At 42.0% G+C, this 19,066-nt stretch overlaps 1 protein-coding gene across 1 annotated transcript in view; it reads left to right on the forward strand.

Annotated features, from left to right (window-relative positions):
* Positions 1 to 19,066, forward strand: part of LOC106500349 (multiple epidermal growth factor-like domains protein 6) — a 214,467-nt gene that overhangs the window by 184,859 nt on the left and 10,542 nt on the right. The window contains exons 23-30 of the mRNA XM_067301588.1: positions 2,198 to 2,326; positions 7,785 to 7,913; positions 9,697 to 9,825; positions 10,340 to 10,465; positions 11,570 to 11,698; positions 12,310 to 12,438; positions 13,977 to 14,108; positions 18,639 to 18,767. Of these exons, the coding sequence (XP_067157689.1) occupies positions 2,198 to 2,326; positions 7,785 to 7,913; positions 9,697 to 9,825; positions 10,340 to 10,465; positions 11,570 to 11,698; positions 12,310 to 12,438; positions 13,977 to 14,108; positions 18,639 to 18,767 (1,032 nt within the window). The remainder of the gene's footprint in view (positions 1 to 2,197; positions 2,327 to 7,784; positions 7,914 to 9,696; positions 9,826 to 10,339; positions 10,466 to 11,569; positions 11,699 to 12,309; positions 12,439 to 13,976; positions 14,109 to 18,638; positions 18,768 to 19,066) is intronic.

The following is a 19,066-nucleotide window of genomic DNA, read 5'->3' on the forward strand; positions in this document are numbered from 1 at the left end:
AAGTGTCAAGTTGCAGTATCAAAGCAGCAGCAGAATTATCCAGTTCATTGCTTGATCTGGCGGAATAACTCAAAATGCTGCACAATTATTCCTCAGAATTGAAGGGGACAGGAGTCTCAGATTTTTCCTACAGTATTTTTATTCATTGATGTATTAATAACAGCAATTTATAGCCCATGTTAAGTGCAGCACTAAAGGTTCGGATTTGAACTGCTGCCTAAATCGTCACTGTTGCAGGACAGGCTAGCTGTGCTTCTCTTTTGAGATTTCTGCAGTTAATCAATATTGTAAAATAGCCCCATAAGATGATTTAAATAAGATAAAGGGGAAAAATAAATACCGTACATGTCTAAAAATAGCTGACAATGCTCTGTAGTCCCTGTATTAAATGAAGGAAAGCTTTGTCAGCCTTTGAAATTACCTAGGGTTAAGTAGTAGAAGTCCTTTCTTGTATGCTGTGCCATACACACTACCGAAGCATAATAAATAAGGATGTGAAGATTGAAACCACATGCAGGCGGTTCTTCCTTACAACTTGATTAACAGCGCTCTCGCCAGTAAGAACCGAGCAGAGGCAGGCTAATGCTTTATAGTTTTATATCAGTATGAGGTACTTTTCCATTTTTCTGAGACAGCACATGCATGGAGAGTAGCGTAACCCGGGTATTTTTCATATGCCAGAAAAGAAGCTGCAGTCTGGACAGGTTGAAGGAGAGATCGACCTTTTGATTTTGAGTAAATGCAACAATGATATGTAATCACAAGCTAAGCAGGAACTGTAAGAGTGAAGAAGCCAAAGCAGATGTTGCTTGGTGTTATAGTGCCATCTTCACTGTTTGAAGGTCCATGTTTGCCTATACCTAGAGATACAGATTTTTTCTCCCCTTGCAGACAAAGCAGATAGAAATACTTGCTGTTAGAGGACTGAGTTTGCATTTGCAGAAGTGACAGTAAGAATAGGCTGGGGCAAAGAGCCTGGATGTGAAAAAGAGGGCAAGAAAAGGGGAGAAAGTGTCTGAAAATTTGAGATGCATATGGATGACAGTATTACTCTGATCTGGTAGAAAGCTGTGAAATTAGTGTATGGTGTCTTTGGATATTATATGGTGATAAACATCCTATAAAAATCTACTGGGAAACCAGTCATTCTGAATTTGTGGTAAAAGTCCAAGAAAGGGGTTTTAAATATAAACTTATATGGAATAATGAGGACAAAGCACTAAGTGTTATTGAATAGCTTTTCCTTGGATGAGCACCATCACTCCTGGAATTAAATAATTCAGGGGTTCTGTGGAAAGAATGACATACAATTGTGTATCTACAGATTTATTATTACTGAGTATAATATAATTATACTTATGTAATCTACAAACACACATATATATATGTGCAGACAGAGAGGGTAATTTAAGATTATATAGACAATTTAATTCTGGCATTTCCTAATATTTTTGAACTCTGCATTGCAACCTGAGCATCCGTATAACGCAGCCTTTTGGATATGATGTGGCCCCCTGACAACCACTGATGGCTTATTTTCGCTACCATCAACACTGGTAAAGGTGTGCACTGATTGCTGGGCCTGCTCCTTCTTACACATCCCGGGTATGGGTACTGAGTTCCTTAAGCTCTCTGAGGAGGTTTTGCCACACTTACTTTATCTTTGTTTTCTTTGCTCATTCTCTTTGCAAGGTTTTCATTTCAGGACTGAACTGCGACCGTACATCTTATGTTCGCTGCTGGAAAACCTTTAGAAAGGTGTCAGGAGAGTAAATGGGAGCATACGTTTTGCATCCTAAAAGATGGGGAGATAGGCAGAGGTGGCCTGATGGTCTTATATTGAATCATTTCGTTTACTTTGTCCCTTACAGAAGCACGATTACTGACTTGTGTGAATTCAGATTCATTCTCTCTCCTGTTTTATGGCTTTTGAATATATTTTCAGCTGTGTTTTTCTATGCAGAAATCTGTTGCTTGTATAAAATGGGTCACATTTTTCTGAGATGTGCACAGCACAAGACTGTGCAGGCTTAACCCTTACAGTAACATTGGCTCACAAGTGTAATCACAGAGTGAGGATGTGAGCAAGCACCAGTTCGAGGGTTAGCGGCATACAGTGTTTGCAGATCTCTGACCTGAAGTGTATACAAAGAAGAAATGGGAACTTTGATAAAAAAGGGTTGTTTTGCATTTTCAGCTTGTCCAGATGGATTTTTTGGACTTGACTGCCACCAGGTGTGCAACTGCAAGAATGCGGCAAGCTGCGACCCTGTCCTAGGAACGTGCCACTGCCTCCCCGGCTGGATGGGAGAAAAGTGCAACCAGCGTATGTACATACAACAGTCACGGTCCTTGTTTGCAAACCCTTTCAACACCCTAACATTTGTTTCTTTTAGGAATGTTGGGTAACCTATCAGAGTATGGTTTTGGATAGGTCACATTCCTTTCCAAAGATGCCATGAAAGGAAACAATTTTTGGTTGCTGTGTAAATAATCAACTTGATTTTTCTTTTTTTTTTAATTTCTTTTGGCACTTGTCTAACATTATAAATATTAGTTTTTAAACAGCAGAGCTATATCCTGCTGTATGATGAATTTCAGTTTTTCAGTTTTGTGAAACATTAAGAGATGAAATGGTATATCTATGTTTCTGGTGTACCTCATCTAATTACCAATCACAAAGTGATGGATTACACATGCACAATGTGGAAAAATCAGAGCTGGGACTGTTTTATTGTTTTAGCAGGAGAAAATAGTTTTGTAACTAATTCTTAGACAAGTTATTTGTAAAATAGTCAATTTTCTGAAATTTCACAAGCAATAATGATGAGTTTTCCCACAATCTTTGTGTTAATAAGTTTTCTGTATGTATGTCTGTATGCAGATATGAAGTTGGCTCTTCTGAGAAATTTATCACCAAATTTCATGGGAAATTAAATTATTTTCCTTAGCTACATGACATTATATATGGAGATCATTGAGCCCATTGGCAAAACTCGGCAAAGGGGTTTTTTGTTTGTTTTTTTTAAGATCTTCAACTTTTAACCTCTCAATTTCTCAGCTTCACCTTTAGCATGAGCCCACAGTCTATATTTCCCTTTGAATATATGACTGTCTTCTGAAGCTTGTGTTGTAGAGCTGTGGTCCAAAGCAGCCAACTTCTGTTGGTAGTGAACACTTTCATAAGATCTCTTTAATCCTCAACTGTTCAGATCTCTTCAACAGAAACTTACAGCTTAATTTAGAAAACAGAGAGAAATAATATTCTTATTGAAGCAATCCTGTTCTCCAGACACACACTATGATATAATGAGCCTTGTTTGAGCAGACTGACGACAGAACCTGCCTGCTGCACTTGCTCTTGACAATATCTCGTCTCCTTCCCTCCTTTGCCCCTCCACTCAGCCTGTCTTCTTCTGGAGAGGGCTTCTCCCACCCTCCTTGATTTATAGGAGAGTCAGTGCTGGTGAATCTTTCCTCCTGCCTCCTTGTGGTCCCCCCGCGTAGGACCCCTTGGCCAGCTCTTCTCCCATCACCTGAAGAAGATAACTAATTGTGCACAGTGGGTTTAGGCAGTTGAGCTGACTCTGAGAAGTAAATACAAAGCCGTTGACATGTAGACATGCTTCAGAGGAGAAAAGGTGGTGTTGAACAGGTGTGATGCTTGCTCCTTGGTCACCGTCTAGCTTTTGCTGCCCTTTGGACAAACCCTAAAGTTAGCAATCTGTCAGCTTGGCCCTTCCCTGGTCTTTAGACTGTATTAGGGATGGGAAGCTTTGTTCCTACATATTTCATTAAACTCAGTTAAGAAATGCGGCTCTTTGTCAAAGGCCTTCTGTGCCCCCCTCTACTCACACGAGAAAGAAACTATTTATTCTCTTGCACTGCGGCCATTAGAGCTTTATGCTGAGCTTGATTTATTCCTCATGCTAGTTAAGATGCCAAAGCCTTCGAGGCCTCCTTTGCCTCCAGCAGAAGAGCAAGGTCAGCGAACAGTGCAGAAGGGTAACCTGTGTTTCTCCTGGCTAAACAGAGTCTTCCTTTTGATCGTAAGGCTGGCTGGTAATGCTTTGTCCTACAGCAGTTGTTAATAAAATATATGGAAGTAGCCCCTTTGCAGATCGCCTGATCGGAGATGACACTGTGTTTATACCGGAGTATTGCTGAGGGACTTGAGAATGGGGGAGAAGAGCAAGTTTGAAGGGAACCTAATTTACACAGAAATTGATTCGGTCTCCACCGTACTGCTCTTAAGAGCTGCTGGCTTAGGGAAATCCCAACGTGCAAATGAAAAAGCTTTCAAAGTTGACAACAGAGGATGCAGCTTCCCTGAAAAGAGCTTGTAAACAAGGAGGGATAAAATGAACCCGTCGCTGCTGTTCTGCCACTGAGCGGAGAGCTGGGGCCAGCAAAGCAATTAGAGATCTGCACCCAGCCCGCATCAAACGCGGCTGGTGTTTACGTGCTGCTCTCACGGCTTCTGTTTTGCAGAAGTTTAAATGAGATGCCAAGTGCCCAGAGGAGTTAAATGATTGATTCAGCTGAAGCATCTTTCAGGGTGAAGTAGATTTCCTCACATTTGTAAATGAAGGTCAGTTCTTCCTGCCTGTTGCTTTGCAGGGAGAGTGGTTGTAGGCAGCTCCTGCCAGCTCAGCTCCAGGCACGCGGGTGCCTGGGACCCCTCGCGGAGCCAGGGCGCTGCAGGGATGCATTTGGGTACTGCACGGTCTCCCTGGCCGTGCGCGTCCATCTGGGTAGGATGTGTATCTGCTCAGCCGGGTCAGCCGTAAGTGCCCTCGGGTGTTGAAGTTTACCCTCCAGAGAACAGGAGGAAGCCTGCTGAAGGTATGGATCCACGCGCCATTTGTCCTAGAGCTTCAGACCTCGGCAGCATCGCTCCGAATGTTCCCGAATGACTCCAGGCAGGCTTTGGAGATGCTCATGCGCTTCTCCCAGGCTCTGCTCGGTGCCTAATGTTTGTGTTCCCGTTTTCTGGAACTTGCTAGCTCTAACAGCTGGAAGGACAGCATTTGTTTTCAAGTAATCAGATTGCAGGCAATGTGCTGGAGGATATTGAAAACTAATTCTGACCTCATGGGATTTGAATTGATCTTAAGCGGGCCATGCAGCACATGCTGTAAACTGCTATCTAATTATGGGAGATACAGACCGGAATGCCTTTTTGTGAAAGCTGCCTAACACTTTGCATTACAAGGCTGTGTTTTCGGTTGCTTGTAAATGAATCTTGATAATTTGGGATGGAATCTGGCAAGCCTTAGCTTAAGGTTGTGATTGGGAGATTATTTTTTTTTGAGTGTCCAGCTAAGCTATTTTAGGTTTCCAAGAAAGAGGTTTAAGAAAGGTATATTGTCTACATTAAAAATAAATAAATAAACTTTTGCTGAGAGTTATAATGCCTTGGCGATATAGAAGTGAGCATTTGACCATTGACATTTTCCTGTACCAGAAGTGTGACCTTTGCTCTCTATATACAAACTCATCCAGATTCCGCTGTCTCAAAACAAAAAAAAAAATCTCATTTTGTGTACGGACTGTAGAAGCTAAATAGAATTCAGCAACTAAATTTCCCCTAATTCTGTTAGGACTAAAAATACTTCTTTCTGGTGTTGTTAGGGCTCATCAGGCTCTTCAAAGAAGCAGTTCCTGTGGTAAAGAAACCACATTGGTTTGTAAAGTAAATGACTACAGAAAGATCAGTGCTCCCAGCATCTGTATTTGGATTACTGATAACTGGAGTTTTGATATTTCATAATATCTGAGTACTTGATTTTGCAAATTTTGTGTTCTTTTAAAGCTGCAGTTTCATTTTGGGGAGAATAATCTGTGTGAGTTGCATGAAATCCAATCTTCTGGACACCCTGTTGTGTCTTAGTCCACGTCTTTTCCCTGGGCTCCCATATGCTTTTGATAGATGTTGACTTCCTGCCTGAATATTTTGACCTCCAGTTTCACGTGTTCCTTATTCTGAGTGTAAAAAGGATTTTAAGGACCTCAAATGAATAATTCCTCCTTTTACAGAGGAAAGACACTGAGAAGAAAAGTTTGGAGCAGGAAGAAGTCTAATAATTTAAATGTTGCTATTTCTTCTTTCCTTTACACTCATCACAACAACAGGAGAAGAAGTCACTGGGATATTTGTACATTCAGTTAAGGAACTTGATAAACCTGCTTGAATATATCCCTTGTTATCTTTTTCTTCAGAAAAATGGTTTGATAGCTAGGATTGTCCCACAGAGAAACTAAGAAAGTTTGTATACACTAAATGAGAACAGCTTAAATTTTCCTCTCCAGAAATTTCTCCTTTCTTACCAGAAATTTCAATGCACAACTCTGTCTTCTCAGTGAGTATAAGAGGAGCTTTGCGCACATACTCTAGAAACCTCACACCAACCACTAGTAACTAGTCAGGGGACCTGGTTATGAGCTGGTTTTTCCTTTGGCTTGGTTATGATACAGTCCTGATCTCTATTGTGGAAATATTTAGTTCTGCTCCCAAAGCTGAGCCAAAGCTCTGTAAGATGGGCTGAATCTTTCACTTGGCAAACAGGCCTCATTTGCAGAACAAATTTTAACTGTGATGTGACTAAGTTCCTGCACTTTCTTGTAGTTTTAGTATGGATGGGGTCCAAGTGATGACAAAAATGAATAGTGTTGAAAAGAAGTTCTAGGAGAAATGGTATCTGTGAGAATTGCGTCTGGGAAGCCAGAAGTCCTCAGATAGGAAGAAAAAGGCTGTGAATAGCTCAGATGCTGTCAACCGGATCACCCCTGAAGTCGGGATAATTTCGTTCCTCTGCTCTGTCCCCAGAGATGAGTCCCCTATGCAGAACTGTTTTCTGCAGACAGCACCGTCAAAGGCATAGAGGTTTTTATGAAAAGTCGTAATTTGGGTCTGATCCTGGAGATGTCCCAGTCAGTGAGCACAGGACACTTTCCTGGATCAGGGCCTTTTCTGGCTCTCCAATGTATACCAGCAGTGCTAGTTATCTAGCCGGGATGAGACACTCTGACAGCTTCGTACAAGTGAATTAGAACTTCTGTAACGTAGCTACAGAAGACCACATCAACTATTTTTGTATTCTGTGGATGATACCTGGGAAACCAGAGTGACAGAGTGGTCTGCTTTCCACCATTTAAAGAGATCCACATCTCTAGTGCAATGGAAATTGCAGGGATTTTATCATTGCCATTTTTCACGGGAGGCAACACCAGCACAGTATGAAAATGGAGCTGAAGCAAGTGTACATTTGCGAGATGGCTGTGCTAAGTCTTCACCTGGGAGCCAGCTGCTTAACTCAATGTGTTGAAAATATCACTCCTCTCTGACCAAAGAATAAGACTCTGGGTGAGCTAATGCATCCAACTGTGAAAAATGAACAATGAAAACAATGAAGTTGTCAGTTCTCTTACCAGGATGCAAATAAATATCCAGCCCGTCAAGCTGGCTGTTCTGCTGGACCATTAGTTTAACACAAAGACATTCCGCAGTGCAGGAGGATGACAGCTGATCCATCACCCCAGTGAGTCTAGTCTTTGATAAAAATCTGCTCAGAATGTGTTATGATACATATTTTTAAGCCACATTATTTAGTGTCAGACATGGTTAATATGTGGACCTACATGCCTCTAAGATGTGAAAAGTGTGTCATCAGAAGCCAATTTCAAACTGATTTCCCCAGAAGTGGGTTATGTCTCAAATTTGCTCTGTATGATGCCTCCTTTGATGTGTTCTAATTGCATTTTATGGCCTTCTCTCGGTGCAGCCTGCCAGGGTGACAGTTATGGGAAAGGCTGCAGTCACGCTTGTAATTGTCACAACGGAGCGCTCTGTGATCATGTAACTGGGACGTGTATTTGTGCGGCGGGATGGAGAGGAGCCACCTGCCAGGAAGGTACAGTCACAATTTCGCTCCCGTTGCAGAAGATTATAGAAAGGAAAAATAAAACTTTGGCTCAGGGGGTTTCCACTGGTGTTTAAATTATCAGCTCCGTGCACTGTTTTGTCATTATTTTTGTATCCACACAGTAATGCAGTTCAGCACATTAAAAAACAATCTCCGAGTCTGAGTCAGGGGTGCTGTGAGTGCACCATGCCAGGGCACGCGTTGCGGGGCCAGGTGTAAGAGCGTGGCAGGCACGAGGCAGAAGGGGCTGAAACAGAACCGTAAACTGAAATGAGAGCTGATTTTGAAGTCTGTCTGATTAAGGAGAAAAAGTCCAGAAAACTTCAATTTATGACACAGAAATGAAACTGTTTCTTTTCTGTAGTCTGCTTTACTATCCCATGCGTTCTGCGGATACGCATCATTACCTTATGCTGTTCCAGACATAGTCGGCTAAATCCAGAACATGTGAAAGGCATTGGGAGCTTTAGCATTGGCAGTAATACCAGTCTGCGAGCCTGAAAACACAAGCCCAGCTCCGAGGAGACCTGAGGAAGGAGGACGGCAAAGAAAGGCTGTGCTGAGGCTTATGTTACACGTTCTAATCCGCTACGTCCAAGCCACTAGCAAAAGTTTGTCCATCCCTGTCGTAGGAACCTTTTCTTTTCTGTGCCCCCCTCCTTGAGATTCCTTGCTTTATCACCTCTCTGATATCCTACCCGTGCCTTAGAGCAGGGATTGCCCAACTGTGGTACGCTTGCTGCTGTGGATGCACTAGGATTTGGAGTAAATGCTTCCAAACAAGCAGCTGCTGCTGCTAAATGCGATAGGAGAAGGACAGTTAAGAGAATGAAAGCTGGCGATGGCAGAGGAATATAGAAATTAAGGGGCCCCCCTTTAGTACCTAATATAAAAGGGTTTTCGATGAAGGAATAAAAAGCTGAGATGCACCAAACCTTTCTTCATGATGCATCCAATACTATCTAAAACTTTCTGTTTTGCTTAAAGGCCTCAAATCTAAAACAAATACAAAAATAAAAAAGCCCTTGTCAAATATAAAGATGTTGTCAAGCATACCCATTTTCTTTAATGACGCATTTGGTGGTTTCTGTACTTTTTCCCCTTTGGAGGTAAGGAGGTGATACAAATTTGTGAGGATGAGTGAGCAATCTCCCAATATCCTGCAGTGACTGTCCTTTTGCAGAGTGAGAACCTGCTCCTGCTAACATCTCAGACAGTTACCGCTACAGCACCTGAGAGGTGTGTGTATTTTTGGTGCCAAAAATTAGGATCTCTCCACAGGAACTAGTTGTGATGGGAATTAATAAACGTGCTTAAATTAAAGATAGGTAAACTGTAAAATGTCATCAGCCAGCTGTGGATAGCAAGATCAGTTGCTCATTATAAAAGTAATTGTGATTTTAAGTGCGCTGTACAGAGGAATGCTGAAAACAGGGAAGTCAATAGGTACATTTCTTAGTGTTGAGAAAGCTAAGAGAAAGGACCCAAAATATGTTTATCATAAGTTTGAATAGAAAATTTTGAGTTCATCTGTGGGGGACATAGTTACCTGTCTCCATCACCTGCCCTTTTACATGTTTTGTTTCCAGAGCAGTTTTCTATTACTGTAATTCCTTGAAAGCCTCGGCCTCCATTTTTACTCTGTTGCAGCTCCGACAGCACCTACATAATCAGGGGGTTATAGCGGGTGTGGGTCGGGGAAGGCTGCGTTTTGCTTGTGCTCTCCTGCACTTCTTAAATCAAGTCTCTTGCTGCTAACTCCCGTTTGCAGCCTGCCCTCCTGGTTTGTTCGGTGTAAGCTGTTTACAGCCCTGCGTCTGCCACAGCCAGGCTACGTGTGACCGTGTGACGGGCGAGTGTCTGTGTCCCGATGGCTGGACTGGGATAGCGTGCGAGCTGGGTGAGTTTTGTTGTCTTCTTCATTACTTCAGCTCCTCCTTTCACTCTGCAATGAAGTTCTGTTCTGTCGAGATCTGATCTGGGACAGGCCAGAAAAAAGAGACGAGGTGGAGAGGTCTAGAGAGATCTAAGTGTAGAAGTCCTTGTTTGGAGAGATTAAAAGAATTAGGGTTGTTTAGTCAGAGAAGACGAGACTGAGTGGAGATATGATACTAATACTCAAATCTGTAGAAAGCTGTTGGACAAAGGAGAGGAATAAAGTATTCTCTCTGGCTCTCAGGGATAGGGAAGAAAGGTAATGGCCTCAAATTGAGGAGAAAATAAAATAAGTGAAATTCCCCAAGATGAAAATGGTGTAGTTCTAGAACAGTTTGCCTAGGGAGGTTTCAGAGCCTCTGTCACTGAAGGTTTTTAAGAACAGCATAGATAGCTTGCCTTATTTCAGAGGCATAAGTTTGATCTCCCTGGACCCCTTCCAGTCCTGCCTTCTGTCAGTCTCCCCGGTCTCATTTCAGAGTGTGAGGATGGGAAATACAGAGAGAGCTGTGAGCAGAACTGTAGCTGTCACCATGGAGCCTGTGACCGGCTTTCAGGGAAATGTATCTGCCACTCAGGCTGGACTGGGGACCACTGTGATGTCGGTACGAATATTTCCTCCTTCTGATGCTTTTTTTTTTTAACAGTCTGTTCTGCAGTCCGCCATTTCTGTCTCTAGAATATGGAGTCAGTTTCTCTGTACATTTTTTAATATCCTAATTTTTTTATTATTTGGTAGGTCAATAAAATAATGAAAGCGCGAGAGCTTACCATGTTTCTGAGGAGCTCTGGAGACAGGTCTCTGCTCAATCACAAATACATGACCTTGTCCAAAGCATTTAATCCCTTTCTACTTCTGTACCATGTCTGCTAAGAAAACAAAGGTATTTCTCTACCTTACAGATACATGGAAGAATACATTAAAGAAAGTGAGTGGTAAAGAAAGTTTGCCAGGTTAGCCTGCACCCAACCACATGCTACTACTACTCTGTGTATCACTGAGGGAAGCTCAGGAAATCAGACCGTAATGGTTCAGACTGCATCCTAACTTCCATGCCTGACCTACAGTCCAGATTGCTCAGATTTAAAATAGATGTCTGTCATGTTTAGATCCATGTGATTCCCTTAAATAGAATTCTTGGAAGCAGCAGGTAGGAGATGACTTGAAATCTGCTTTCAGTTCTGCCCCTGACATGCTGTGACTTTTGCAAGCCACAAGCAATTTTCTGATGCATCCTAAAGTGCTGAGAACTCGCAAAACCTCAGTGGTCAGGGTGAGCTGTAAGGACCTTTGCAGTGTGGTGCTCCCATTTCTTCAGGTCACACTTCCTTTTTGATCACTTTGTAAAGACCTATGAGATGGAAAGTAGTACCTAGGCACAGTGTATTCTCACTATTAAAACAGTTAGTTATTCCTCTTCCTGTTTGCACACAAAGTGTAAAAGTAAATGACATTACTACCTCTGTAGAGACCATTTGGATTTGTACTCTAGACTACGACTAAGTCTTTGCAAACCTTCATGTGGAGACTCACTAATAGCCAACACTAAGTGCTTTTAATATTTTGAGTATGTTCTCTTTCAGTTATATTTTCTGGGCATACAGTCTTCTAACTGTACATCATTATGTCCAAGAAGAAAAATACTGACTTATTTGTCAATGACTGATGCTTTACGTGCAGTAGAAAGAACTGCTGTTCTCTCTCTCAGTCTGCCCCTCTGGATTCTTTGGGAAGCGGTGCGAGGAGCAGTGTGACTGTGTGCACAGCTTGTCCTGCAACCATCAGACTGGAGCATGTCGCTGTGAAAAGGGATGGCGAGGGAAGCAGTGTGACAAACGTGAGTATCTGCTAGGAGTTTAAGGAGAAAAGTTCTGGTTGTTGTGTTTATCCCTGTTAGATCCCTGATCTATTGACAGGACCCTTTCATTCCTGCATTACTCCTCTGAAATTTTTTACCAACTCATAGAACTGTTCTGTCAATTCTGTAGGATTCTGATAGTTTTTCTCCTCTTTGCAAGTCAACCTGGAGTTATTTTGAACATATTTTATTCTCCTCTCTGAACTGCTTCAATTTTTGAAAGTATGGATGTTCTTTATGGCGTAGAGGATCAGATCTTGACCATCACCAGCTGAAGTCCATGCTGAATCTGGCTTTTGATTTCTAAAGACTTGGCTATTCTATCTAGTTAAAGCAGCTTAAAAAAGTACCGCCCATCACCGTGCTCTCCAAACTCTTTTTCTACAAGCTCTTACCTCCGTTTGTCAAGCGTAATGTGTTAACTTGAACTTTTTTTGGATTTGTGCTAACTTGCATGGCCTCACTGTTGGGCAGGTTCTGAAGTGCTCACATGGATAGTAGCAGCAGATCGGTTGAAGAGTGGTAGCTTTCAAACCATCGTCCTTGTACTCTGCCACCTCTTCCAACCAGAATTTGTCCCCTCGTTCCAGCTTGCTTGCCAGGCTACTACGGCCTGAGCTGTGCCCAGCGGTGCACTTGTCCTGCGGGTGCCGCCTGTCATCACGTGACTGGAGAGTGCGGCTGTCCACGAGGATTTACCGGCTACGGCTGTGAAAAGAGTAAGTTGTTTGTAAGAGTGTAAATAGCTTCCTTGGTAAAAACTACAGGAGATCAATTCGTATCTTAAATAAATAAAACGTTGAGTTAATCAACGCCTGAAGAGCAAGGACGGAAGAACTTCACAGTAACGAAGACGGACTAGAGCCAGCGTGTGGAATCCAGCTGCACCCCTCTGCTGCCAGTCGCTGACCCACTGGTTTAGCCCGTTCTGCCCTCTCTTCCTAGCACTGTTGGGTTAGTGAGGTCTTCCTGGTCTAGGTCTGCAGCTCTCAGGCTGGCAGAGAGCAACTGGGGACTGAACTCGATAAAAATAGAATGAGGAGGTGCCAACTCAGCTCGGCACCCTGTCAGTGGCGGTCATTCTGCCGTGGGTAAAGCAGGAACTCTGCTTTCTTTTGGCCTTTTTCCCTGTGAGAGAACTTCTATTCTGGCCTGTCAGAGTTCATGGAAATGTCATTATCTAGTTTTACTCAATGCTGCATTTGGCCATCTGGAGCTGTCTTTGAAAGCAGGCTTATTCTGTGACCCTGGCTGCATAATTCTGACTGTGTGTCCCATATCTTTCACTAAAAGACTATAAATCCTGACCCACAGCTAAAGCAACTGGTTGAAAATTAATAGAAGGAATGTAAGTAACCACCATAGTTGGCACTGGGCACGTGCCGAGTTGGGGCAGAAAGGCGGTAATGGTGCTGCTGCCCCTTGTGGCTTTGCTGAAGGCCAGGCTTGGCTGCTGCTTATGCCACTCTCGGGGGGAAAAGCCAGGATTTGGGGTTGATGAATATTGCTCCTCCAGCCAGCAGTAGTTGCTGCTCATCTGTCTCGTAGGATCTCCGACCTTATTCCTGCTTGCAGCAGGAAGCGCAGTGCCGCAGGCTGCCCTCCTGTTGCCTCCTCGTTGCACAGCCTCTCCCATCCCCTGGCTTCCTCTGGGCAACCCACCTTAAGCCCAGTCTAAGCCCACCTCCTTAGGCAAGGGATGGCAAAACAGCCTTGCTTGGGTTAACAGCAGTCAGTTACATCTGTTCTGTTACAGCAATTTGCATTACCTGTGAAGCGGGTCTGAACTATGGAAATGCTGTAGTGAGCAGCAATATAAGAATTAGACATAAAAATACCAAAAAATGTCAACAATGTGGCTGTAATGGACAAAATGCAACCTGTAAAAACGTTTGTACTAAAGCAGCTTTGCAAGTTTAAACTCCCTGCAAAAGGTAGAATGTCTTTATCCATGCACCTGGTCCCTTGTGAATTATACTGTTATTTTAGTCAATTTTACCTGACATTTCCCTATGATTTTCTCTAGTGACAAGAAAATTGTGTCTGGCCCTTGACAGTTGGGCACAAATTGACTGAACGAAACAAAATCAAGCAGTGAAGTAACCCCCAAGTAAATGTAATAAATCCAAAGTCCCGGAGGACAGCATAGTTCTGTAGGCAGGGATTTTATTTAATAAATTTGAGCTTGCTCTTTGTTTGAGTGCTATATTTACCAAGACAAATTTAATTTATTGGTTTACATTTCCTCTTCCCCAAGCTTGTCCACCGCGCACGTACGGTAAGAACTGTAACCGAGTATGTCAGTGCTCTGCAGAGAATGAGGAGTGTCACCCAGTGACGGGCAAATGCGCCTGCCTGCCGGGGTACTACGGAGCCCGCTGTGACCGCAGTGAGTATGCGGAAGCACGTGCTGACCCTCTGGGCTCATCTTTGTCAGTACCCTCAGCATTGACTGAGATACAGTAATAGGTTGTGTTAATGTACAATAATAACAATGCCTGCGTTGTTGCAAGGAATTTTTTTTACTGGAGAACAGAATCATTTACTGGCGAAATTCTATCCAATTTCATGCCACGCTGAAGAATATCAATATAATTCTCTGCATTTACAACTCTCATCTTCAGCTACATGAGGATATTATATAGCTCTTTTTTCCAAAATACCTAGGCCAAAATGCTTCCCGAAATCTCTGAGTGTTCAAGTAAGGACAAATGGTTATTATAAAACAACGAGCTGCAATTGGCAATAAATCTAAGTGATTCATAAAGTCAGTTAAGTTGTAGAGCCTTCTGAGGAACAATCAAATTAAACAAATTGTTACTCTGGATTGAAAAATGGTGACTAGTGTAAAGAACAAAATGCCAATTGGCTGAACACTCCATCATAAAAAATATTCCCAGATCCACATGCCACATGCTGGTATTTTAGGACATCTGTAAAATTGTTTGTGGTGGAATGTGGCAACTGATAAGAAACATATACTGAAGTATCCAAAAAAGGAGACAGTTAATTACCTTTTTATTTACAACTTTAATTTGTTTTTACTCCATGGCTTGTAGTAGTCTCATAAAAGAATAAAAGGCTGTCTTCTTTCAAGCTCAGTCTTCCTCTCTTTGGCAAACACTGATTTTCCTTTCCTAGCAATCCAGCATGGCTCTGTTTAGTTTGCTTGCTTTTTTGGGTGGCGATTTGGATACAAAGGCCAGCTGTAATATGTGCAGATCTGGTAAGGGTTAAACCTGTGCTTTATTTATAGAGTAGAAACAGGTAAGGGGCTCACAGATTTGAAAGATGGACATTTGTATTGCCATCATGTTATCGAAAATCGTTCTTTAAAATAAATAAAAAATAATACGTAAGGATTGATTCTGTCCTCCTTTGTACATCAGTTCTCACTGTAAGTGAGATCGAAATCTGGCCTTCAAAATCTAGATTATAGCCATCTGGATCCATTATAAATTAGATCATAAATATTATAGCAGAGCAGTAGAAGAGATCAGCTTTATCAGATTTAACAGGGCTGTTTTAAAAGACTTAATCATGGTTAGCCTATTACCTTTTATGTAGTAATCTTGCAATAGTCATTATCTTTGCATATGGCACTAAAGCTCCATAGATTATAGTGAATATCCTTCAGTTTGCTTAGATCCTTAAGATTTTACTTCCAAATTAAAAAAATTAAAATATTAATAATTATACTGAAGTACTGATGTAAAAGAAGTTACTTACAAAGTGCAATCTGTGTTTTATTGCACTGAGGATTTTGCCACGTAGTTCTGTGTAGCTGGGATTAAACCTATAGTGTCCAAGACCTCGATCCTTCATGGTGCCGTGCTCTCTTAGATTCCAACAATGCACAGTATCTTGCAGAGCAAATTCTCAATTAAATGATATAGTTTTGTTAAAATTTTAGTGGAGGGATAATGAAATGTCTTTGAATCACTGATGTAGAGATTCAAAAAGGAGGAAAATTTGTCTCACATCTCCCTCCCCCCCCCCCATTCTCTTGTAACTTTGACCAAGCTGCAGAGACATGAACATGGAAACAAAGCAGTTTATGTGCAAGTTATTTTTACATATAGGTCAGTGAAGTGAGACATCATGGACCTGATTCTGAGTTCGCACTGTCTGATAACCAGGGATAGCTAGTGTGACCTTGGAGGAAATACTCCTCGTTTCTGCTGATCTAGCTACAGAGAGACTTGGGGCTGCTCCATGATGAAGAAGCTTTCGATATAATATTAAAAACAGTGTAGGGAGCCACTCCCAAAGAAGTTAAGTGGGCTTCAGTCCAGTCAACATGTGGTTGGATGCTGCTGGAAATGGTTTCTGGCAACTATTGCTATATTTATAGTACTGTGAAAAAAGGTTCAAGAAAATATCTATAAAAGGTGTAGTTGGCTGGGAAGTCAAATTTCCAGGAGCCAAGAGCAACTAGGCTTTCATGTTCTCAAATTTTGGAGTGAAGAACTGAAATAGTCTCTTGGCAGGATACAAAGGAAGCAGGCGAACTAGCAATGAGGTTCCCATCAGTTGTCCATAACTCGATGGATGGGCAGATATACTTGAGTGTGGTGAAGTTAAGGAAAAAAAAACCAAAACAGTAAGAAGTGTTGTAATGGATAGAAAAACCACACTGCATCTCTGTGCTGTTTACTGAGCTGGATGAACCCTGAGCCAAAAAGACCTCACCAACTTCACCTTCAAGCTGTAGCTAACCAGATGCATCAAAACTGCATTTCTGGCAATGCGATTAGTAATATTGGTAAGGAAAGCCCTGGTGTACACAGTTGGTAAGAAAAGATTTAGGAACTCTTGGTAATGGTAAACCCACCCAAGCCAGAAGGAAAAGATCAGGAAATGAGTTAGAAATCTGGCAGCAGTTCCTGCCATTCTCACAAAAACATAAGTCAGATGCACAGGAAACTGTTAAATTAGAAAATGTCTTTATTAGATAACTGGTGGTTAGAGGCTAACCCTCTTTATAAATGCAGAGCCTACTTAAGTGGCAGGACACTGTGTAAATTGCCCTAGCTGTCTGCATATAAGTTCTTTTGCAAAGTGGTAACAGATGAGACAGCCTTGTTAATAATCATGTGAATGTTGGAGCCGATGTGTTTGCCCTGCTTGTGTTGCTCCCCGTTGAAATGAAATAAATAAAACACTGCAAGGATAAATAAATCTGTAAGGAGGGAATTACTGCGTCCCCTTTTAGTTATGGAACAGCTCTTGTTAGTTTTGAACTGAAGACCAATTCTGAAAGCTTTGCCAGGGAGAAGCAGCATAGCTGGGAGTGTGGGAAACAGAATTAAAAAAGAGAAAAGCCAAATGATGACCAAAAGGAAAGGGGCAGGGGTAAGAAACTTGCTTAAAGTCCAGACTAAATCATTTAATCAGGGTGTGTCCTTACCTTCATTTCTTGGTGGAAATTAAATAGATGCTTCAGGGATCACTCTTTGATGCCAGGATTTGCATATGAAACAAATTTTCTGTACTGACAGATGGAAGCACTGATGACAAAGTATTCATTGAGAAGAAGACATGGTTGAGAAAGGCTGGGGAGAGTATCTGCATGTTGTAAAAGTGTGTATCTGTTTAGTCCTGATGATCTGCTATCCTGATTCAGGCAAAAGCCCATTTTCAGTTACATGTTAAAAAACATCCCTTTAAAGATGTAGCATAATCTCTCTCTGTCTCTGTCTTTCATCAACCCCCCCCCCCCCCCCCAGGGATTTCTCCAGCCACTCAGACCATGGTTTTGTGCCTTCAAGAAAGAAAATGTATAATCCTTTCCATAGAATGTAGAGAGTTCTGTTGCTTGGAGATGTGCACATATATATTCAATCAGATTTCCAAAGTAGCCATAGGCTTTCCTTCTTCAGGGAGGAAAGAGAAGGGAGGAGCAAGGAAATGCCATTTAGAGGTAGTAGCATGAGTGCAACTGTTGAACCATGTTCATATTTTTGTTGCTGTAAGAGCAGTGGCTTCTCCCCCTTCCAGTCTTCTATATTCTATTTCCAGTCTTGGAAAATTGGGAGAATGATCTCTAGAGTTCAGTTTTAGCATGCTGGAGTCAACCGTGATGGCTAGAGGCACATGCCTGGGAACTGTGCCCAACACTTTTCTTAGTTCTAGCTTTTGTGCTTCTGAAGAGTATCTTGAAGATGTGAACTAAGTATAACAGTTGCATTGATGTCTTCCTAATTTTGTATTCAGCATTCCTTCAAAATTAGCTGTCCAGAAAGAAACCAGAAATACACACTATCAGAAAACACTCAGAAAACCTGTTTATGGACAGCCATGTGACATTGGCTCGGCAGCTCAGCCAAGGCTAATGTTCATTTGGGTTATTACAAAATGCAGCTTGTCTTTTCTCAGAGAATTTTCTGGCTTTGCATGTGAAGTGTATCTGCCCTGTATCTGTCTTCTGTAAAAGGTGTCTCTTGAAATCTCTTATGTTATTGTCACATACGCATTGTCGTAGTCTTCCAGCCACAGCCCACTAGATTGGACAGAGCAATGCAAATCCCGGTTTGGAGAGGAAGAGTGGATTAGAGAGGAAACAAACTTTGTGCTACGTAAACTTTTTTGAAAAAACAAGATCTGACCCACTAACTAGAACTGGTACTTCAGAACGATACCTAAAAGAGGCAGAGATGGCTCATGTCTTCTCACCGTTACAGGCAAAAGAGACAGTTGTTGCCCAAAGGAAGAGGGACCAAGGCTTCATCTCTCCATCTCTGCCTTGGAAGGAGAAGGGGAAACAGGTTGATTTGGAATAGAAATCCAGGAAGAAAAATCTCTGGAGGACTGGGCTTGCTTTTCTTGCTACCTCCAAAACAAAGCGCTTATGACAGGAAATGCAATGGTCCCACTAGCAGCATAGCCTGATTGCTGTTTTGTTTTGTTTTTTGAACAGGGTGTCCAAAAGGTACTTATGGTTCATACTGCCAAAAATCCTGTAAATGCATGAATGGAGGCCACTGCGACCCCGTGACGGGAACTTGTGATTGCACGCCTGGTTTCATTGGAGCTGACTGTAGTAAAAGTAAGCCAACGTTCATGTTCTGCTTCTTTTAAAAAGCAGCACTGAGAATAATTCAGATAATGGTTTGTTGGTATAAAAGTAGACAGATCCCAGCTAACACTTGCTTGAATTGTAAATCAGGCTTCCAGCTTTGTAAAAACTCTCTTGCAAAATATTTTCCCTCTCTTTTGTATGTGCGGAAGCAAGGATACTCATCCCAGGATTACAGCCTGCTTGCCTAAATTGATTTCTAGAAACAGCTCAGTGTGAATTGCTCAAGTTCCTTCTTCCTGTCCAAAATTTCTAGGTTGAGAAATTAT

The sequence above is a fragment of the Apteryx mantelli genome, chromosome 9 (assembly GCF_036417845.1).
Source record: "Apteryx mantelli isolate bAptMan1 chromosome 9, bAptMan1.hap1, whole genome shotgun sequence".
Lineage (NCBI taxonomy): Eukaryota > Metazoa > Chordata > Aves > Apterygiformes > Apterygidae > Apteryx > Apteryx mantelli.